The sequence below is a fragment of the Ziziphus jujuba genome, chromosome 10 (assembly GCF_031755915.1).
Source record: "Ziziphus jujuba cultivar Dongzao chromosome 10, ASM3175591v1".
NCBI lineage: Eukaryota > Viridiplantae > Streptophyta > Magnoliopsida > Rosales > Rhamnaceae > Ziziphus > Ziziphus jujuba.
This window is the reverse complement of record NC_083388.1, coordinates 28,041,145-28,063,686: the sequence shown is the minus strand read 5'-3', so window position 1 is coordinate 28,063,686 and position 22,542 is coordinate 28,041,145. Positions and strand designations below refer to the sequence as shown.

The 22,542-nt window shown below is 36.2% G+C and overlaps 4 protein-coding genes across 11 annotated transcripts; 3 read left to right on the top strand and 1 right to left on the bottom strand.

Annotated features, from left to right (window-relative positions):
* LOC107412680 (outer envelope protein 80, chloroplastic) lies at positions 1–5,932 on the bottom strand. Of its 2 annotated transcripts, XM_016020494.4 has the most exons (17): positions 5,791–5,932; positions 4,970–5,704; positions 4,358–4,451; positions 4,134–4,216; positions 3,870–3,967; positions 3,679–3,748; positions 3,332–3,422; positions 2,824–2,905; positions 2,672–2,707; positions 2,265–2,418; positions 2,028–2,168; positions 1,607–1,677; positions 1,406–1,484; positions 1,211–1,326; positions 888–1,035; positions 596–665; positions 1–322 (listed from the first exon to the last, which is right to left on the bottom strand). In XM_016020494.4, exons 2-17 carry the CDS (start codon positions 5,603–5,605, stop codon positions 168–170), a joined length of 2,124 nt encoding a protein of 707 aa, XP_015875980.2. In that variant the 5' UTR covers positions 5,606–5,704; positions 5,791–5,932; the 3' UTR covers positions 1–167. The 2 variants fall into 2 exon arrangements, with proteins under 2 accessions (XP_015875980.2, XP_048324913.2); XM_048468956.2 differs by lacking the exon at positions 5,791–5,932 and having other exon boundaries at positions 4,970–5,778.
* A 1,717-nt stretch (positions 5,933–7,649) lies between these two features.
* On the top strand, positions 7,650–18,050 carry LOC107412686 (copper-transporting ATPase HMA4). Of its 5 annotated transcripts, none has more exons than XM_048467883.2 (12): positions 7,650–8,043; positions 8,493–8,812; positions 9,038–9,783; positions 9,955–10,426; positions 10,724–10,891; positions 11,338–11,592; positions 11,969–12,091; positions 12,308–12,793; positions 13,314–14,602; positions 14,711–14,921; positions 17,375–17,401; positions 17,623–18,050. In XM_048467883.2, exons 2-9 carry the CDS (start codon positions 8,555–8,557, stop codon positions 13,704–13,706), a joined length of 2,901 nt encoding a protein of 966 aa, XP_048323840.2. In that variant the 5' UTR covers positions 7,650–8,043; positions 8,493–8,554; the 3' UTR covers positions 13,707–14,602; positions 14,711–14,921; positions 17,375–17,401; positions 17,623–18,050. The 5 variants fall into 5 exon arrangements, with proteins under 5 accessions (XP_048323840.2, XP_048323839.2, XP_060667753.1 ...); XM_048467882.2 differs by having other exon boundaries at positions 17,375–17,425; XM_060811770.1 differs by lacking the exon at positions 17,375–17,401 and having other exon boundaries at positions 13,314–14,581.
* On the top strand, positions 15,527–16,882 carry LOC107412683 (uncharacterized). The gene has a single exon (XM_048468780.2). It carries the CDS (start codon positions 15,527–15,529, stop codon positions 16,880–16,882), a length of 1,356 nt encoding a protein of 451 aa, XP_048324737.2.
* Positions 18,051–18,977: 927 nt separating the features above from the next.
* On the top strand, positions 18,978–22,114 carry LOC107412685 (ADP,ATP carrier protein, mitochondrial). 3 transcript variants are annotated; one of them, XM_016020503.4, is made up of 5 exons: positions 19,013–19,136; positions 19,382–19,436; positions 20,373–20,904; positions 20,991–21,362; positions 21,588–22,114. In XM_016020503.4, the coding sequence occupies exons 3-5, from the start codon at positions 20,395–20,397 to the stop codon at positions 21,882–21,884; spliced, it is 1,179 nt and encodes a 392-aa protein (XP_015875989.1). In that variant the 5' UTR covers positions 19,013–19,136; positions 19,382–19,436; positions 20,373–20,394; the 3' UTR covers positions 21,885–22,114. The 3 variants fall into 3 exon arrangements, with proteins under 3 accessions (XP_015875988.1, XP_015875989.1, XP_060668259.1); XM_016020502.4 differs by lacking the exon at positions 19,382–19,436 and having other exon boundaries at positions 18,978–19,136; XM_060812276.1 differs by lacking the exon at positions 19,013–19,136 and having other exon boundaries at positions 19,176–19,436.
* The last annotated feature ends 428 nt before the right edge of the window (positions 22,115–22,542 follow it).

Sequence of the window (22,542 nt, the reverse complement as noted above, 5' to 3'; positions counted from 1 at the left end):
TTTGATTAGAATATTTGGTTTTTTTTTCATATATATATATATATAATATAAACAACCCGATTTACTAACAATACACCATGCGTAACAAATTAAAATTAATTAAAGAATTATAAACCAAAATTTAAACCGTTGCAAATGGGTATCAAAAAAGCAGGACTTGGGACTACTTAGTTCCTGTGACCAACGCCGAAATGAAACCTCTTCGCCATCTTGTCGTTAAATGCATATTCAAGACGTAGAGGCCCCAAAGGTGACTCCAGTCGGATGCCGAACCCGTATCCATATCCACTTCCAGGCTTCATCCTTGCTCCAGCAGGGTCACCTAACAGGGAGAACAACAAAAAACACACTCAAAATAATGCCAAACAGCAAATTTGAGAAGATTAAAAAACAAAACAAAAAAGGCCAGCACCGGTGTCTTTTGAAATGGGCGACCATTAAAGTAAAGAAAATTGTTGCCTAGAAACAAATTGCCACTGTACCAATGATCCAAACAGCTTTTGATCCGGTAGCTGAAGTCTAAAGCTGGTCATTTGGTCAATAAGAACTAACCACCAAAAAAGCACTAAATAAGATTAAACTTAAAAAGACAGACCTGGTACAGTCTGGCCCGATCCAAGATCAGTTCCATAGTCACAGAAGACAACTCCTCCAACTGGTCCCACCTGCAAAACAGGATGAATGATATCAGTTGATAGATTATTGAGTAAATCTTTTGAGTTTCTAAATTCACACATGAACATGATCAAACTCATCCAAGGCATTCTCAGAACTGATATAAACATCAAACAGATGCTAAAACTCCCATTAAAATCTTTCATTTGAAACACCATAACCACACGTAATGCACAATAAAAGTTAGACAAACAATTCACTTTGCCACATACCACCGGGAAAGAGATTTCTCCTGAGCCAACTACATAAGATCGACCAGAAGCCACAGCACCTTCTTCATAACCTCTCACACTATTTGTTCCACCAATTGCAAATGCCTCATGAGGTGAGAAATTACCCACTACATGACCACCGGATAAACTAGCAATGCAGATCAAAACAACAACTCAGTATAATAAGCCAGATCACTCACAATAATAAAGCAAAGCAACAACAAGAAGCAGTGTAAACAAGAATATGTTGTCCTGCAAAGAATCTTCTTCAGTGCATTTTTAAAAATTTTATTCCCACTAAGAACTCAGAACAGTTATTGCACCTTAAAAGAAAGCGAGCTGGACCAATTTCAACATCCTTCCTTGCACGAGTATTCACTCTGTTAAAAAATAACCATTCAGGCAAAACAGGAATTCCCTGCTCCATGTTGAAAGCAAACTGCAAAAACAATACTAGTGTCAAAGATACAGTACGAATTATCGATATTGAAAAACTCTCAATCACATTGATCACTAACCATTGAAGACCCATGGTCGCCAGAACCAGTGTAGACACTCTCAAATTTAGCAAGCAGCATCTCATCATTGGTCTTGCCACTGCCACAACATATAGAGTTAAAATATACAGATATCAGAAGCAAGTGATCATCATTAAAAATTATCCATTGCAATCAAAACATGCAAAAGTTCAACTTTACAATACTTCCTTTGAGGCATACCTTGCAGTAAGAGGACTGCTGAAAATATCCTTGATAATAGGATTTCCTTTTTCATCATGGGCACCAGCACGCTGGTAATATAGCAAGAAATATATGAGGATAATATAAAAAGAAAAAGCCATAAAATGGAAATAAAACTCACTATTTATATCAACAAGAATCTGTTTACTAATAAAACATAACCAATGACCTATTTAAATATCATCATATCATATTAGGACACTGGTTAAAAAATATCCTAAATATGAACCTGCTCAACTACATATACATGAATCAATTTTCAACTTGTCATGCATTCAGAGGTGACACTAGGAAAAATTATGTCAAGCACACGGAGATTTCAAAACCTTCCCATCACTCAGTGACAACTTTACCATATCAAGCATAATAAACAGCAACACGAATATTAATGATTAAAAACCTGGAATATAAGTCCAGCTGTCCCACTCCACTTTGGTCTGATGGGTCGACTGAATTCAATACCAGCTGTGACACGACCAATGGTCAAGCTACTACCATCTTGTTGGTTACCATGAACAAGTGTTCCAGGTGTTCTTGAATTCTAACAAAACAATATTCACCAAAGCATGTAAGAAGAAGAAGAAGAAGAAAAAAAATACAGAAAGAGGTACTTGGACAAAAATAGGCCTAAAATTACCTGAACTGTTATTGATCTGGAGGTCCGTTTGTCATCTCCTGCAATCCATGGGTCCGTGTAGTTTATGCGAAATATAGAGTCAATTTGGCCCCTCTCTAAAGAAATATGAAGTTTTTGGTTTCTTCCAAAAAGATTCCTATGTGAATAAGCAAAGCTGCAATGGAAAACATATAAACAAGTTAAACAATGAAGAACGTCTACATATAAATATGAACATGCATATTCTTACACATACATATATAAATAAAAATATTCTCAAACTGGCTTGCAGGCCTTATATCCTATGATATGCAGTTTGTCTAAAACAAGAGTGCAGTATATTAATTGAAATTGCTAATAGTTGCCAGAGGCAAGGGGGAAAAAAGGCAAATTTTGAAATACACCATATTAAAAATTGGCATGCTAACCTTCCGATAAGTCCTGATAAAGGGCCACTTGTAATTCTACAAGTTTAAAAATGCACATAATTAATAACATATAGGAGAAAATTTAATAAACTTAAGTAATTATATAAAAACTTAAATTTCAAACTGGTACATCCATATAATACATCACTTACCCACTTGATATACCACCACCGGCAGAAAAGCCTCCACTTGGACGCTCAACAACATTCATTACCATATCAACCTTACCGGTATCTGTAGCATGACGAAGATTAATGCACGTACAGTATGCCTAGAACAAACCATCTCCACTCAATCATTAACATGCAAAAATACTTTCACAAATCAATTGCACTCCAAACCACCCAATATGAAGCCTTCCAAAAGCCCATTTTCCCATGTCAACACAACATCAAGCTCCAAGGAGCAGACCATTTAAAAAATGGTCAACTATCACTTTTCAATATGAAGATCAAGATACTAAAGGTCCCACTCTAAGATAACTCTACAACATCTATGAGGGAAGTAAAACAATTTAAAACAGATATGTTGTTGATATTAATTATATGACCTTTCTGGCTAAGTTAGCCAACGTTTCTTTATGTGAAAAATTTAACATTCTACAGGAGTTTCCAAACCATCAAGACATGATTACTTAAAAGAATAGAAAGCATTTACCACCTGCAGGTTGTGGAATGATGCTAACATCTTCCATGATTCCCATAGTCAGTACAGTCTCCACATCTCTTTTTCCTTGAAGCATGCTATAGACCTTCATAAGATTCAAACCAAATGTAAAAAAACTTGCAAATTAGAGACCGCTAACAATTTAAGCTTCAACATTAAAACTAGTGCATTTTTGCAACGTTCATTTAGAAAGGAGAAATGGACATTCATAAGAAAAATCTAGAAGGCACAAATATGGCAGGGCCACCCTCTTCGGGTGAAGGTCAGAGTCACCATTCGCTCAAAGACTTACAATGAGCAGTATCATTTATGTACAGCAAAAGATAGGTCCAGGAAAGTACCTGTCCCTTTTTGGTTGTTAGTTGGCGAAGTATTGTTTCAGGCTTTGTCTTCCCTATGGTTGGCTCACCACTGTAGATACAGATAAAGCATTAATTTATAAATAATTACAATACCAAAAAAGAAATTAGGGCATGTATTGATTTGTGTGAAGTCTACATGCATTCTAATCAAATACATGGTTTATTCTTACGTCTTTCTGTCAAGGAAACGGATGGAGATATTATTAACCTCAGCTTCTGAAACTTGTAATCTAAGAATACCCCCCGAGAGAATCTCAACAGCCGAAACCTACAATAATTTTTAACAAAACAAATCTCTAGTCAACCAAAAACCATGAAAAAGTTGAATTAGAAGCAACTCAATTTTATATTCTTACCAGACTAAAAATAATTAACCATAAATCAATAAATAACAAGAAACAAACACAATAATTTAATATTTCTGAGGAACCAACCAAGGCAAAGAGACCTCTCTCCATGTACCAACCATTGATAGAAGATATCACTTCATCCAACCGCCTAAGGTTAATCACTTTTCCTGCACAACTTGACACCAAAATACAAACAACATCCAAGGCCTCCTATGAGCACGTTCTTAAAGTGGCAGTCCAAGATGAAGAAAACTTGCTTGCATACATGTAGAGCACATAAACATGGAACGAGATTAGAGAAGCCCTACCACATCCAGTGCGGAAAGCATCCTCTAGAAATTTTGCTGGAAGAACATTTGCTCCTTCGCATACCAGCCCTTGGAATTCCTGGTTCGGTTCTACCTTGCACCACAAAAAACCAACATTAGATTTTTATTTTTATTTTTATTTTTTATTTTTGGGTCAATCAACAGTAGTCATCACTCCATACAAACTCAAGAGAAAATTATTTCAATCAAAATACATAAATTTGGAGCTTCTGCAAAACAGTAACCACAAATGCTAATATGTTTTATCACCTTCAGCATTGACAAAGTGATGCAATCACGAAAAGGGTATGCTTAGTAACAAGAACACCCCTATAATAATAATAATCACCTTGATGAATATTATAGCCATAAACACAAGATTCACCAAATTTATTGTGAAGATAAAGTTCAAGAACGATGGCGAGAAGACTCATCAACGTATGCAAGAACAAAAAAATGCCACCGGGAAACAAATACTTAATTTGTACCATCATTCTTTAAACTCCAAGTTCTTTTGAAACAGGTTTTTTGACCCTCAGCTTCAGTTCCAATAATTTAGTATCACCAAAAATAAATGGTCGAGGATACAAACAGAAATGTTTTTTCGTATACCTGAAATACCAATCGAATACCGTCCCTTGTGTCGACCGCAACAGGCATACACGAGCAGAAATACCCACTATCAATAATCCTATGTACGTCCTCTTGAACTTCGCGAACAGTGAGCGCCGAGTTGGCCTTGCACGCCTTTAGAGAGTTTACTGCTTCCATTTCCAAATCTTTCCTCTCAAGCTCTTCGCCGTCCTTGTTCCTGACCAGAACCTCGCTTATCAGCACCCTCTCCTCGTCGTGTCGACCCGCCGAATGCCCAGTCTTCAACTGGCTCTCCCTCCCCTCCACCCCACCCTGAGTCGACTCGTCCGACCGAGTCAGAGACAATGAAGCCGAACATAAAAGATGCGACTTTCCCACCAACAACCTCTCCTCCCGCTTCGAAAACGACTCGGACCGAGTCGACTGGTCGGAGCGACTGAGCGTCAACGACGCCGAACATAGAAGAGACCGGGCCGTCGACCATGAAGGAGGAAACTTGGGGCCGAGCCGGTCGAAACCTGACCGGGTCTTGAACGAGTCGATGAGTTGGGCAAATGAGTTTCTGGTTCTGGCGAAATGCCCGTGTGGCGGAGGAGGGTGAGGGACTTTGAGAGAGGGACAGGAAGTGACGCGAACGTCGTCGTTAGGCTGCATTGTCGTCGTCGATTTCCAAAACGGTTGTTCGGTTGCAGAGAATTTGGGGGCCAGTGTGAACAATCTTGACCTCTAGGGTTTTTGGAGGGGCTTTTGCAACTGCAGGAGAATAAAAATTAAAACTGAAATTAGAAAAAAATTAAAATAAAATAAGAAAATTCAAAAACTTTGCTAACAGTACAGACAATTGGCCATTTGTACGGTCTACTCATATTCCACATTTTTTGATACGGTTCGGGTTCATCCGTACGGATGGAGCTTTTGTTTTTTTTTTTTGGCCTGCTTGAAGCAATGGCGCTTTTGGTCACGGCCAATGTTATTACTAGGTTTGTGGTTGCCAAGTTTGCCCAATGAATAAAACAATAAAAATAATAATTTTTTTTTTAATATCATATTAATTATAATTAATATTTGTTATTAAGCGTAAATTCAAGGAGACAATTTGGTGTAAATTTCACCGGTTCTCACCTAAGAATATATTGATTAATTTTGTTTGTAGATTACGATGATAAATAATATAATTTACAATACTCGGTCACATTAGGAATGAGAAATGACAATAAAGACAAAAATGTATGCTTCAAAAGGGCGGAGAATTTTGAAAGTATCATTGTATAATGTCTTACATACATGACAACATTATGGCAACACTGTTGCTCACAATTTTCATACAAATAATTGGATTTCCGTCAATAAAACTGTACAATCTATCCTAGCTTGTTTCACTGGGAAAGACTCATTCAATTATTCTTATATATTTATTTACTTTTTTTTTTTGGCATCAAAATCTAAGCCTCTGCTACATGATCATGTTTTAACTCAAAAACCTTTTAACATTGCAAAGAGAATAGTGGTAGACCCTGGAAGGACAAATAAAGCTGCTCCATTAGCTTGACATGAATGTTGTGGAAATGGCATATACAAGGACTTACTCTCTTTTCACCTTAAAATTGAAAAAAGATAGGAATGAGTGTGACTATTTATAGTGTCATTTCAATCTCTGGGTATCCAAAAGCAGAGCACTTTTTACATGCAAGCTGATGGGGCTTCAATATTTGGCCACTAAATGCTCTCCACAAACCATATATTCTGTGGTCCTTAGAGCTCCCATTTTGGAGTAAAAAGTTGAAGTTATACCCCCATGTATCTATCTATCTTGCTCCAATAATTTACTTGCTTTATAGCATTCTATAAGGATGGACAATTATGTAAATATCACTGGCTTTCAACTTATTACTTAAAATAAACCTATATATATCTATATACACATTTCTTTTAAACTTTTTTAAGTTCATTGATAATGTTTAAGTATATGGCAAGTATATGACACTTGCTTGCTAACTTAGCTGCAATAATAGTATCTTTTATGCTGCTTCAAACAAATTTAAAAAGAAAAAAGGGAGTTGCTTTATTTGCATATAAAAAAAAATTACTATTTTACAATATTTCGATAGAAAAATATTAACATAAAAATGATCTATTTTTGGAAATATATTTAAAAAAAAAAAACTGGATAGTCTAATTAAACACAGAAAAAAAAAAGCATATTCGCATTTTCTTTTGATGTATTTCTTTTCTTGGTAATATTTTAATGTATTTCGTTATGACAAATATGTTTACCATTTAACATTTATGACTCATTCCCCTAAACATGAACATCAATGACTCATTGATTTGGTTTGACCCTTTTGGAATGTGGAATGAAAGTCCCGTATCGTCCATTTCTGTTTGACATGAATGATTTTTTATTTGCAATTTCTTTTTAAATTTTTTCTAATAAACTTTTTTTTTTTTTTTTTGTGAAACCAATTTTTTCTGATAAACTTGAATGTGACTTTTTTTTTTAAAATATATGTATTAAAATACTTATTAAATAATATATATTAAAATATTATTATTTAATATATTTTAATTTAATAAATATTTTGATAAGTTTAACATTGTTTATTTTATTTAATAATTTAGCTCCGGATTTCACCCTTGTAATTATACAGAATGATGGTGGATATATATGGAAAACGGTGGTGGGAACTAGGAACCAACCAAGGAGGCAGACGTTAGGAAATTCAAAAATTCAAAAATAATAAAAAAAAAGAAGAGGATATAGGAAGCCATGTAAAATAGGCAAACGACAACGACTTCCGTCTTCCCACCAACAAAGTCTGGCGCTCAAATCCAATCTCTCTGCCTGGGCGGCCGACCTTCTTTCCCAATCTAATCTCAATCTAATCCTTCTTAAACCCTAGTGTTTTTTTTTTTTTAATACTTTTTTCTACCATGAAATCCTAGCACAAGCTTAAGCTCCCAATTCCAGAAATAACCTTATCTTTTTATTTGTTTTATCCATGAGAGCTGAGACTCTTTCTGATTCTGTTTTCATTTCGCGGAACTCTCTCACGTGATCGTCCTCTCGGTCTGTCAGATAGTGCGTCGTAAAGGTGATCACTTTATGGGCTCTGACTTTGTTGTTATTGTATAAATTGTAGAGTTTTACTCTTTTATCAATATGTATTCTGCGTAAATGGGTTAGACTTTCTTTTAAGCTCTCTTTTTTTTTTTTTTTTTGTTTCAGATTCTGGGTTTGGGCTTTTTGTTTTTTTGTTTTTTTTATTTTTTTCTTTTGTGCTTTAGTTGTGATTATCTCTTACTTGGACGAAGCTTTGAATTGGTTGAAGCTTAAATTTTTATGAGTTTAATTTTATTTTATTATTGCTAACGTATTCATTGTCAATCGAGATGGTGAATTTCGATTTAATGGTACTGACTAGCTATAAACTAAGTGACTCTTTGGTCCTTTTTGATCAATCTTTTTTTTTGTATGCATATCTTCCAGTTTTAATTTCATATGTATGGTGTTATTTAACTTATTCTGTTTTCTTGTTGTTAGAGGTAATGCGTTGATCGTAATTGTATCAACCTACAAAGATTGTTTGTGTGTGTGGAACAAAGATGGAAGCTAATGGAAAGGAAGACTTTAACGTACCTCTGTTGGAGAACTCAGACGAAGTTGCAATCACTGTCTCTGAATTGGATTACAAAAAAGATGAGAAAATTAGAACAGTTATGTTCAGAGTAAGAGGTATTGAATGTGCATCTTGTGCAACCTCCATAGAATCTGCACTTGGAAATCTCAGTGGGGTCCGGAGCATCACTGTGTCACCGCTTCAAGGCCAGGCTGTTGTCAAATATGTACCTGAGCTCATTAATGTAAGCTCTGAATTAATTTAGAGGGCAATCTGAAGCATCTGATCTTTTTATATTTTCTAATTTTTTCAAATGGTTTTTTGAAAGCATGGTCAAACTCCTCTTTCCCCTAGAAAAAGAGAAAATTTTTATGTTTCATATGTATGCTTGACTTTTCATATTTCTGTTAAATTTTTATTGCTTCTTGTCCTTGTATTATTACTAACTTGTTGTGGAGATTATTTTCAGGCCAAAAAAATTAAGGAAACACTGGAGGACACAGGTTTTTCAGTTGATGATTTTCCTGACCAAGATATCGCAGTTTGCCGGCTCAGGATTAAAGGGATGGCATGTACAAGCTGCTCTGAGTCTCTTGAACGTGCCCTTCAAATGGTTAGTGGAGTGAAAAAGGCAGTAGTTGGTTTAGCCCTTGAAGAAGCAAAGGTTCACTTTGATCCAAGCATCACTGATACTGATAAAATCATTGAAGCAATTGAAGATGTGGGCTTTGGGGCCAATCTAATTGGTGCTGTGAATGATGTGAACAAAGTGCATCTAAAACTTGAAGGAGTTAATTCTTCAGAAGACATGGCTGCAATAAAGTCCTCTCTTGAGTCAGCTGAGGGTGTGAATCATGTTGCTATTGACATGGCAGAAAATAAGGTTACAGTTAGCTATGACCCTGACTTCACTGGTGCACGGTCTCTTATACAATGCATCCAAGATGTAGGACATAGCTCCAAAACTTACAGTGCAAGCTTGTACAATCCTCCAAGACAAAGAGAAAAAGAGCAGCTTCATGAAATTGAGATTTATAGAAACCACTTTCTGTTCAGCTGCCTATTTACAGTTCCTATATTTATGTTCTCCATGGTACTTCCTATGCTTCCTCCATATGGTAACTGGTTAGATTACAAGATTCATAACATGCTCACTATTGGAATGTTTTTAAGTTGGATCCTCTGCACACCAGTGCAGTTTATTGTTGGCCGGAGGTACTCTTTCAGTATTTTGTTTTATATAGCTTATTATTATTATTATTTTTTGGTATGTAGCTAATTACTACTGTTAGTGGTATTTGGCCACAATCAGAAAATTTCGTGTAACAAAAGTCAGTGAATAGAAAATTATTAGAAACCACTAATATGTTTCATTGTTTGTTTCAGGTTCTATGTGGGATCATATCATGCATTAAGACGAAAATCTGCTAACATGGATGTTCTGGTTGCGCTGGGAACTAATGCTGCGTATTTTTACTCTGTCTATGTAGTGATTAAAGCACTGACTTCAAAAACATTTGATGGCCAAGAATTTTTTGAGACCAGCGCCATGTTGATATCTTTTATACTCTTGGGGAAATATTTAGAAGTTGTTGCTAAAGGAAAAACATCAGATGCCTTAGCGAAGCTCACGGACCTTGCTCCTGATACAGCTTATTTGTTAACATTCGATGGTAATGGGAATGTCGTCTCAGAGACGGAAATTAACACTCAACTAATACAGAGGAATGATGTTATTAAGATTATGCCTGGGGCAAAAGTTCCTGTTGATGGAATCATCATAGATGGTCAAAGCCATGTGAATGAGAGTATGATCACAGGAGAAGCAACTCCAATTGAAAAGAGAACTGGAGACAAGGTATTAGTTTCCTGAGTCATAGCTCTTATGAAAATCTGGAGTGTGATGCTTTGTTTTTTGAATAAACATAATGAGGATGAAGTAGAAGATATGAAAAAAAATTAGAGAAGGGTAATACTAGGAACTTGGGAAGTTGTAGTGAAGATTGAGAGGGGCTGGGAGAGTAGAAGGAGGGAGGGAGGAGGGGGAGAGAGAGAGCTTTTCGTTTGACAATTTGGGTGAACATTGCAGCTTCAGAAATACTTAATGGAAACTTAAAATTCTGATTTGATTTCTTTTTCTAATATTTTTTAACAGGTTATTGGTGGGACGATGAATGAGAATGGATGCTTACATGTTAAGGCCACCCATGTTGGATCAGAGACAGCACTTTCCCAGATTGTTCAACTTGTAGAAGCTGCTCAGCTTGCCCAAGCACCTGCTCAGAAGCTAGCTGATCAGATTTCAAGATATTTTGTTCCTACAGTGAGTTTATTGTTTTCTTCCTCCTACATATATTTAGGGTTGTGGATAGAACTGGTGCATATTAATAAATTCTAGAATATTCTCCTTGAAATATTAACCAAAAGATTTCTGTTTGATTACACTTGGAAAGGAAAACAATGAGGTTGTGGCAGTTTGTTAGGATTTTTCTTTTATTTTCTTCGTTTGAAGCAACTCAGCAAAATAATATATTGATTAAGAGAACCATATGTAGTCCATCATACCGATACTGTTGAAGCAGGCAGGCAGCGTGATGAAATATCTAATATAAACATGACACTTTTTCTATACAATTTTTGTTTTTGGTTGAGAGAAAAGAGGTGATAAAGGTCATGAATCATGCTGACTTCTTTTGTGGTTGGTCCGAATTGCATGCTTACACAGAGTTCTTTTGTGTAGTAACATCTTGTTTGTGCATTGCATATCAGGTTGTCACTCTGGCATTTTTGACATGGTTAGGATGGTTTATCCCTGGAATTGCCGGTATATATCCTAAACATTGGATACCGAAAGCCATGGATGAATTTGAGCTTGCACTGCAGTTTGGTATTTCAGTTTTGGTGGTTGCTTGCCCATGTGCTCTGGGTCTAGCAACACCAACAGCAGTCATGGTAGCCTCAGGGAAGGGTGCTTCTCAAGGTGTTCTCATCAAGGGTGGAAATGCACTTGAAAAGGCACACAAGGTAATGTCAATATACTTGTTGTAAACAACTAGGTTTAATATGGAAGTGGAGATTGGTACTGTCTCAATTTGTCAACAGTCCTTGTTCCCACCAATTTGGTTCTCATGAAAAAATAGACAGATAATTTCCACTATCATTTAATTTGCCAAAAAAGAGAAATCATTTTTGTTTTTCCTCTAATGCTTTCCCAGGAAAATTTATGGTCACCTAGGTCTTACTTATCTCTAGTGTCAAACCTCTAACGATGGAGAAATGAACATCCAAAATCATGATAAATTATTTGCTTCACTTAGCTACCATCCTTTTGCAAATCATTTTCTTAATTAAAGTTGGAATGATTGTAGAGCCATAAACTAAATTATTGTTTTCCCTGCAGGTGAAAACTATTGTTTTTGACAAAACAGGAACACTAACAATTGGGAAGCCATTGGTGGTTAGTGCCGTACTCTTTAATAGCTTTTCAATGGAGGAGGTCTGTGATGTGGCTACAGCTACAGAGGTGGGTGTCACACATCTTGAGAGCTCTTCTTATAGGAAAAATTTTGTGATTTGGGTGTTCTTGTTTCTCAAAAATATATGGTGAAATTGAGTTAAAAAAATTAGTCTAGATCCAAATTTTTCCAAGATTTGGCATGAATTTTTGAAATTTACCGAAAGAAACTTGATGTTGGGATCAATGTAATATTATTTTTTCCTTTCTCTCTTCAATGTTCAGGCAAACAGTGAACATCCAATTGCAAAAGCTGTGGTCGAGCATGCTAAGAGTCTGCGTCAAAAGTTTGGGACCCATGTTGAACATAATGTGGATGTTAAGGAGTTTGAGGTGCACCCGGGAGCTGGGGTGAGTGGAAAAGTGGGTCATAGAAAAATTTTGGTTGGGAACAAAAGACTTATGCATTCTTGTAATGTCACAGTTGGTCCTGAGGTTGAAAGCTATCTATTGGAGAATGAGCAACTGGCTCGAACATGTGTTTTAGTTGGTATTGATGGAAAAGTCGCTGGAGCTTTCTCTGTAACTGACCCTGTGAAACCTGAGGCTGCACGTGTAATATCTTTTCTACGCTCAATGGGCATCTCCAGCATCATGGTGACAGGTGATAACTGGGCTACGGCAAGTGCTGTCAGAAAGGAGGTTGGCATTGACGATGTCTTTGCTGAGACTGATCCAATTGGAAAAGCGGAAAAGATTAAAGAATTACAGGTAACCTCACTTTGACATCTTTTGCACAGCAAATTTTGAAATATGATATGGTAAGATTGTAAATTGACGATGGTAGCTTGGTAGCATAAGGCAACAACTCAAGAAGAGATATTTAGGTCCCAGCTAAAATGGAAGAACGTTAAAAACTTCAATCCCAGTCTCTTGATGCAGCCTTATTGAACCTTTAGATGCTTTTAATGTACTTGGTTGGGTTTTAATGAACCATAGATGATTGTGATGTACATATATTCGACATGCAAATTAGCAACAAACATTCTTATGGATTGTCTTAAAGTTTCCTCCCTGCTTCTCTGACAAAAGCTATCCCCCAACCATTTCCCCTAAACTTGAGTAGAAAGATTCAGAGATTTCTTAAGTAGGTATAAAATTTTGAAGTTATATATTGAGATTTTTAACAAAATTGAGGTTAAAAACAGAAGTTTTTAGTTTCTAAGTAGTTTGCCAACTTGAGTCATGAATCACCACATTCCTTAACTTACTGATTTCAAAATGGATGCAGATGAAAGGGGTAACCGTGGCAATGGTTGGGGATGGAATTAACGACTCACCAGCCTTAGTTGCGGCTGATGTTGGCATGGCAATTGGTGCCGGGACTAATGTAGCTATAGAAGCAGCTGACATAGTTCTCATCAAGAGCAACTTGGAAGATGTGGTGACAGCTATAGACCTCTCTAGGAAAACTATGTCCAGAATCCGGCTAAACTACGTCTGGGCCCTGGGGTACAACATCCTTGGCATGCCAATTGCTGCCGGAATTTTATACCCTTTTACCGGAATCCGGTTGCCACCTTGGCTCGCCGGTGCTTGCATGGCTGCTTCATCACTTAGTGTGGTTTGTTCATCTCTCCTATTGCAATCTTATAAGAAACCTTTGCAAGTTCACCGCACCTGAGTATCACATTATTTGTCAATTACATATGGAAATTTACTGTTGGGATGATTATTAGCCATAATTTGTAGTTTCCATTATGCTCATTGATGCAGTAGGCGTAAAAAAAAGATTGTATTTATTGCCTTTTTATTTTTCCTCCATTGTATGTTTAAGTGGTTTGGTTTTTATTTCCATGTTCATATTTTAGTTTCGCAGGAAAATAAAACCTGTTAATTTCCTTAAAAGAATTGCATAATCATGCAATTTTTATCATTGAACATAACATTTTTTACTAACCGTTTATCATTTTCTGTTATAAACCTCACAGATCAATTCATGGTGAATTCCTAGCTAATCAAATCATACGGATGTTGTCAATTTAGCTGTATTCCTAACAAGATTGATACCTAAATGCATATAAAAACAAAAAAAAAAAAAAAAAGGATACAATTCATCATCTATTTTTCTCATTAAGAACAAAAGAAAAAAAAAAAAGAGTTATATTTTCAGCTCAAATATAATATGAAAAGATGACTGAAATGAAAACAATTTTGTTTTTGATTTGTTTTTATGTTCTTAATTCCTCCTTAGTTCTTCTAATCGGATCAAAAGGTATTGAACCCTTATGAAGGAAATATTATACTTTTATTGTAAGAGATTATTTGGTGCCTTCCTAAAAGCGTCACCAAATGAATGAATACCAATTTCGTAGTTGAGACGTCACTGCTAAAAGAGAAAAGAAAAAATAAAAGTACAATAAAGTAAAAGAGAAAAAGGAAAATGAGAATTACAATAAAGCATAAAAAAGGTATACATTTTTAAAAAGCAATATGTAAGATGTAGCCATGTAAGTGAAACCCAAAAAAAAAAAGAAAAAAAAAAAAAGAAAAAAAAGGGTAAGTTGTATTATTATTTAGGTAAGAAAGATAAGTAATTTCTGAAAATAAATAAATTAATTCTTTTAAACAAATAAAATTAATAAACTAATAAAATGATACCCTAATTTATTTATTTTTAAATTTTAGGTATGACTCCTATAAAATTAAATAGAAAAGACACAGAGGGGTTTTCGGGCCGATACGTCGCATTTGGCTGCCCTAGCTGGAGTGTCTCGGAGACTCGGACTTGGCTCGGTTACATCGAATGCTCTCTTATTCTTAATGCATCGGACTGTCTGAAGACAATTTTCATCATCTACTTGTCGGAAATCTGGCTGTTGTTCATCATTCATCAAAGGTATGCTAAAAAAGAAAACCTTGTCTTTTTGTTAATATTTTTCGACTTTTAGAATATGGGCTTGAATACTTTTTTTTTTTTTTTGGTTTACTCCTTAGCCTTCTAGGAAAATCACGCGGCAAAAAGTTCAGATTTTTCCCAGAACTTGTGAAACATTGGATTGCATTTCTTATTGGGTTCTTTTGATTTGGGTTCCAATTGCCTTGCTTTTTTTTTTTTTTTTTGTTCTCTATATCCAGTCAAAGATTGTGGGTCTACCAGTAATAACATTGAAAGCTATATTCTGAAGAGGGAATTAAAGTGGTTATTGGTTAGTCTAATCTGTTTTTGGGTTTTGGGGATTCTAACTGGTTTCCCTTTATATGATTGGTAAGTTGGTGGAGGAAAAATTAGGAATTTGGTCGTTTTGTAGTTATAATCTGCAGTTAGTTTGTTGTTGGTGTTGGAAAATCAACTTAAAAATAAACCGATTAGCTAGATCATGCTTGGTCAAGTGGAGTTTCTAGTCCCTTGATTATCATGATGGGATTTTAATTTATGCTTTGTCCATGCCTTTTCTCAGAAAAGTAACAAACCTCTAGGGTTTTGGTTTTTAGTTTGGAAAGATGGATACTTCTGGTTTGGGAGGTGCGTTTCTGTCAGGTTCAAATGGGGGAATATTAGATCTCGAGTCATCAATACCTAGGCACCAGCCCACCCAATTGGCTCATTCCTCATTGGCACATCAACATCATATGAATTTGATGAGTAGTGTCGAAAATGATCACCCAATTTCACTTATGGAAGTGAAAGGTTCGACTGTGAAAGGTGTTCCTGTGTTTGGCAAAGGGAAGAGTATTGCCCCTGGAAATGCTAATAGTAATTATAACATGAGTGAAGAAGATGAACCAAGTTATATGGAAGATGGGAATGAAAGCATTGATGGGGGAAAAGGGAAAAAGGGATCTCCATGGCAGCGGATGAAGTGGACTGACAATGTGGTTAGGCTTCTTATAGCAGTGGTTGCTTGTGTGGGTGATGATGGCATGCTTGAAGGTGTTGAGGGGCTTAAGAGGAAGTCTAGGGTTTTGCAGAAAAAGGGAAAGTGGAAAACAGTTTCAAAGATAATGATGAATAAAGGTTGTCATGTGTCGCCTCAGCAGTGTGAGGACAAGTTTAATGACTTGAACAAAAGGTACAAAAGGTTGAATGATATTCTTGGGAGGGGAACTAGTTGTAGAGTGGTGGAGAACCCTGCTCTTATGGACTCAATGCCTCACCTATCTGCTAAATCGAAGGATGATGTTAGAAAGATATTGAGCTCAAAACACCTATTTTACAAAGAAATGTGTGCTTATCATAATGGGCAGAGGATACCTGATTGCCATGATTTTGATTTGCAAGGTTATTCTTTACCGCTAGGGAGGTGCTCAAGAGATGATAATGGATCTGATGAAGAAGAAGCTGAAGAAAATCATGATAGTGAGGATGATGATTTGGACAATGAAGATGATAGCAATGTTGACAAAGATGGGGAGAGGATGGGAGAATATGGTCACAGAAAGAGAATGAGCGAAGAAGATGGTTATTTCTGGCCACCATCCATTCCACAGGATAGTTTTGAAGTTGAAATGGCTGGTATTTTTCAAGATCCCACAAAGTCGTCATGGGACCGGAGGGAGTGGATTAAGAAACAGATGTTGCAGCTGCAAGAGCAAAAAGTCAGCTTCCAGGCACAAGCTTTTGAGCTTGAGAAACAGCGATCTAAATGGCTGAGATACTGCAGCAAGAAAGACAGGGAGTTGGAGAGGTTGAGACTGGAGAATGAGAGAATGAAATTAGATAATGAGCGGAAGCTATTTCAACTGAGGCAGAAGGAACTGGAAGTAGAATGGAGGTCTGAAGCTTCCATAGAACGTCCGTCTCTTGGCATTGACAGACCACAAGGGAGAGATCAGATCGATTTGGGTAGGTATCAATAGCTCCAGAGCAGAGTACTGGCGGTCACAGCTAGTTGCATAAGTGACATTCTGTATTAATTTGTGATCTAAAAAACCTTGATAAGAGTTACTGATAATTTTTTTTTATTTTTATTTTTTTTTCTTCTCTTGTCAAGCTTTCTGCTGTAAAGTTCAAAAGTTAGCTTAGTACTTGTTTGTGTTTCTCCTCATGGCTTCTTGTTCTGGTAACTTGTAATAGGTTTGTAAGTAACCTATTGGTATGGCTTAGTCTTCAAGCTACTATCAATACGCTTAATTATGTCTCTAGAAACAGATCTCGTGTATTGTATGAGAATGAAGTAGCCCTTCACATTGAAGAATGTGATATGCGATATGCAATTATTTAAGCTGCCTCCTTATGGGACATGCTTGTTTTTGAAATAAAGCTTTATGTATTTTATTTCATTTCATCTCGATGCAATTGTTGAACTTTGAAGTGTTTCTCTTTCACTCTCTTCCTCGCTTATTTAATAGTGTCCTGTGAGGGAACTCTGCAAAATGGTGAGCTACATCGCTTCTCGCCAGGTTATAACTTTATTTGTGGCTTATACTGGGAGGTCATCAATTTCTAGTTATAATAACTTGAGATGCTGTATTTATTTCTACTGTAAGTTTTTAGTTGAATGCTCTCACAGACTTGGTGGTCCCAACACTATCTAAATTATTCTGTCACGGGGTTTTCACTCTGTTTATACATTTTGATAAGAGCTTTTTTCTGATAGGATGATGCAGAATCTTAATTGGGTGATGAAAAAGCAAATGACACAGAAGGCTTGGCACGAATACCCTTTTGGCGTTTAAAGTTGTTTTAAAAGTATAAATTTGATGGTCTATCTAAATTTTCTGGACCTTGCTGTTTAAATGGTTGGAACCGATGGGAGGGACGTATGTATATGTCTCTCGTAACGCAAGCCTTCCTCCTAAATACCCATTTGGCGTTTTAAGTAGTTATAAAAAATAATAAATTTGATGGTGTGTATGTGTTTTTTAGACCTTGCTGTTTGTACGGTTGTAACCCATGAGCGGGACGCGTGGGACATGCTTCAATTCCTCGTCGATGCAACCGGAAAAATAAAGAAAAATAAATATGGTTCTGTCTAGTTCTAAATTTTGAATCGAATTTATCATAATTATAAGTCCATTTCACGTATGTTAGAAATGTCTTATTTTCAACCATGTTTCTCTGTTTTATGTTCATTTAAAATTAAAGGCCTTTTATGGCTCACATGCCTGATTTGGTAATAAGCTTGTCATATAACAAAGCCGGTAATGGGGCTTCGTGTTAGTACGAAATAGCCATGGATGCTAATTATGGTGCTAAAAATCATTCATTATTTTGTTCTATTAGGAAAGTTGAATGTGTAAGGTAAAATGTTGGACCTGCCTATAAAGTGAAATGTATCCTCTTCATCACGATAAATATATCAATCACATGCCAGAGGTCCATCATATCAATCAATCATCCACACCTAACACTTTGGACAAAGATTTTAATTAATTAATTGAGGAGAAAGTTGAACGTTGCCTTTGATAAGTCCACAAAAGGAACACAAACAAATGGTTTTCTAGACCTCAATATTTGCCTTGAAAAGTCCAAAGAACGTGAAATAGTTAGCACTAGTTTTGCCTCTAAGAGTCAAGAAGGAGAAATAAATAAAATAAGAAAAGAAAATACGACAACTCTTCTATTTGGCCAATGGCAGAGAAAAAAGAAATAAAGTTGCATTGGAAAAAATTGCAGGACGAGGTTAGTCACAACTCATAATTAAACTTGATGAATGAATAAATAAATGAATGATTAAAACCTTCCCAAAGACCTGGATGGGTGTGCATTGTCAACATTGGCATAATCCTAGAATCATGTGCTTAAAAATAAAGAACTTTCTAAGTAAATGACAATCAAATCAAATACGGCACGGCAACCGCCGGGTCAACTCAGTTTGTTAATCTCTCCCAAAGAGCTACAATCCAGACCCACCTTCAATCAACAACGTCAACGGCTATAAAGCTACCCGGATCATTGAAAATGGGTACACCCGCGATGCACTAGATAGGTTTCACTTTAAAGTTTGTGACTGTATGTTTTGTGTATTGTGCTTTCCTGGGTCGCTCGGAGGCTTTTAATACCAAACTCTGCCATTTTCCATTCGTACGCTATTTCATTGGACAAGGCTCCAATATCTCCTGCTTCCTCTCTCCTTCTTTCATATTCCGAGAGCCAAGCACAACAAAAAGGGTATCTCTTCTCTCTCTCTCTCTCTCTCTCTCTCTGTGAAACCAGACTTTCTCCTTTTGCGGTGATCAAATAGATCTCTCGCTTCCACTTTGTCTCGCTCTTCTTATTCGTGTCTTATATATAGTGTGGTGGTTTTGCATTTTGCTTGAATTTCGTGTGTTTGTGTTGTCGTTTTTGTTTGCGTTGTTATAAAGCTGCATGTGGATCTTTAAGATCTCTCTATTTTGCTTCTGAAATTTTTTCAGATCTCTTCTCATCTTTCTAAAGGACTCTCTGTTGCTTTAGAGGACAGTTTTACAGGTTGGTTTGGAAGATCTCTGTTTGATATGTTTGTTCTCAAGTGGGTCTGAGGAAAAGAAATGAAATTTTAGATCTTGATTGGGTTTCATTCACAAATATTGATCTTTGACTTCTCTGTTTGATTTGATTTTTATGTACGCATAATGAATTTCTGAAGTGACCTGCGTCTTTTAGTCTTAGTTTTTATTCTTTATTTTTCTTCTTGTTTGGTACGATAGAGTTATTATCCCGTGAAAATTAGATCTTTTTGCAATGACTATGACTATGACAAATCCTTGTCTTTTGGACTCGCTTCTTTTAATATGTTCTGTTGATTTTACATATGTTCGTTTGTAATTCGTAGTGTATATTCTTTGTTTGAAAGACTGTAAGATCATCATATGGAAACAAATGATGCCTGAATTCAAAAAGTATTGGTCTGTTTTTCAATGTCTTTGCTTGTGCTGAAGTCATATGCTACTTCTCAAGGAGATCGGACAAAAGAAGTTGCAACTGTCTTTTGTTTTTTGTTCCATCTTCCTTTGATATTTTGGTTCCCTTTTTTCAAGATGTTAGTTTTCATGGTGATGTCATGCGCTGCTTAAAATTCAATTATTGAGAAATTTTTACTTGTTCTCTCCTATCCTTAAATTATGAACACAACACTCATTGTAAATTTATGTCCTTTGAATGTTTCAGTACTTCTTTCACATTATTTTACTAAAAAAGTTCATGTTTTGCTTGCAATAGACAAGCTTGTTATTTATTCACTTTTAAAAACCCTTTATAAACATCTTGAGTGTTGTTGTAGTTGATATTTTACTCATTTCTTTTATGTGAATCTTGTTTTGACTTTTATGTAAATCTTGTTTTGACGCATTCTTCTTGACAATATTGCATGGTATAGCTAAATTATTAATGGACTTTTTGGATTTTCTTTCCATTCATGGTTTTCAGGGGTTCAATTTGTTTGTAAGTAATGGCTGAAAGGCACCAACACCCAACTGTCATGCAAAAGTTTGCTGGTCAGCTCCATTTGAGCTCTTCCCTTAATCTTGACATGCAAAACCGCTATGGTGGTGTTCAGAGGCCTGCTCTCCATCAGAGGCGTTTTGCATATGGGAATTTTTCCAATGCCGGTTTGCAGTATCCTATGATCCCCACATGCGGAGCAGCCAGTGATCTTTCACTGATTACTTCAGCTACCTCACCTGTTTGTGTCTATGCTCCTAAAGAAAAAGGATTCAGTGGCTTTGTTGTCGATTTTCTAATGGGTGGAGTTTCAGCTGCTGTATCCAAAACTGCTGCTGCTCCAATCGAGCGTGTAAAACTCTTGATCCAAAACCAGGATGAGATGATCAAGGCTGGTAGGCTCTCTGAGCCTTACAAGGGAATTGGAGATTGTTTTAGCCGAACAATAAAAGATGAGGGAATTGTATCATTGTGGAGAGGAAACACAGCTAATGTCATCCGTTATTTCCCAACTCAGGTTTGTTTGTCAGTCCGGTTTTCAGAAGCACTTAAAACTAACTTTGCAGCCTGCTTATGGTTTTGTATTTTATTTGTAAACTACAGGCATTGAACTTTGCATTCAAAGATTACTTCAAGAGGCTGTTCAACTTCAGGAAAGACAGGGATGGCTACTGGAAATGGTTTGCAGGTAACTTGGCATCTGGTGGTGCAGCTGGTGCCTCTTCTTTACTCTTTGTTTATTCTTTGGATTATGCAAGAACCCGTCTTGCCAATGATGCCAAGGCTGCAAAGAAGGGAGGAGAGAGGCAATTCAACGGCTTGGTTGATGTCTACAGAAAGACTTTCAAGTCAGATGGTATTGCTGGCCTTTACCGTGGGTTCAACATCTCTTGTGTTGGTATCATTGTCTACCGTGGCTTGTACTTTGGAATGTACGATTCTTTGAAGCCTGTCATCCTAACCGGAAAATTGCAGGTAAGATTTGGTTTTGGATAATCTCTGTTATACGTCTTGTTTCTCACTTATCTTTGCTTGTGGACTTTGTATGCTTGAAGAAAAAACGTTTTAGTCCACTGTTTTTCAATGACAATGAAGTATGTTATTTGTCAGTGCAGCTTTGATGTGTTATATAAAATTCTATCTCCAGTAGATTTTCTGCTAGTAATCTCATATGTTTTTCTTTCTAATAATGATTTTCAGGATAGTTTCTTTGCTAGCTTTGCTCTTGGTTGGGTTATCACCAACGGTGCTGGTTTAGCATCATACCCAATTGACACTGTCAGGAGAAGAATGATGATGACGTCTGGTGAAGCCGTCAAGTACAAGAGCTCGCTTGACGCGTTCACACAAATCCTTAAGAATGAGGGAGCCAAATCTCTGTTTAAGGGAGCTGGTGCAAACATCCTTCGTGCCGTTGCGGGTGCTGGTGTGCTTGCCGGTTATGACAAGCTTCAGGTGCTTGTGCTCGGAAAGAAGTATGGTTCTGGTGGAGCTTAAATGAAATTAAAGGGACATAGCAAGCAGCCCCATTTAGCTATAGATGGTGATGAAAATGTTTTTGATATCATTTCAAGATTTTTTTTCTGGCAAAATTTTTTCTTACTCAAATAACCTTATAGCTTAGAGGAGGAGGAGGATTATCTCCTAATTGTTTCGTTTTTGAAGGATTTTTGTTTCTATAATTATTGATTATAAGAGCGGTTAAGAGCTCACTTTATTGGTTTCAATTCAAATTGTTTAGTAAAATTTATGTGTAGCTATTCTCGTGTGCTTGTGGATGGAGACCAGTTTCTATATAGCGTTGCAGTTCATTGTAGAAAATAATAACGAGAATTAAATTCTTTTGAATTAAAAAAAAAAACAAAAAAACTATTAATGAAAACTCTCTCTCTCTCTCTCTCTTTCTCTCACACACACACACACACATACATGTTATATATATATATATATATATGAAAATTTTATAATGTAGATATCTGGATTTTTACATCGTGCGGGTTCTATTAAAAGATAACAGTTTCAAAAAAATTATTGTTTTATATGATAATATTTAATGGCGATTTTTTAAAAAATCTTTTGAACATTTGTACCATAAAACAATCTTACATACATTTTAAGAGTACTCTGGTTTATTTATTTATTTATTTTTGATAAA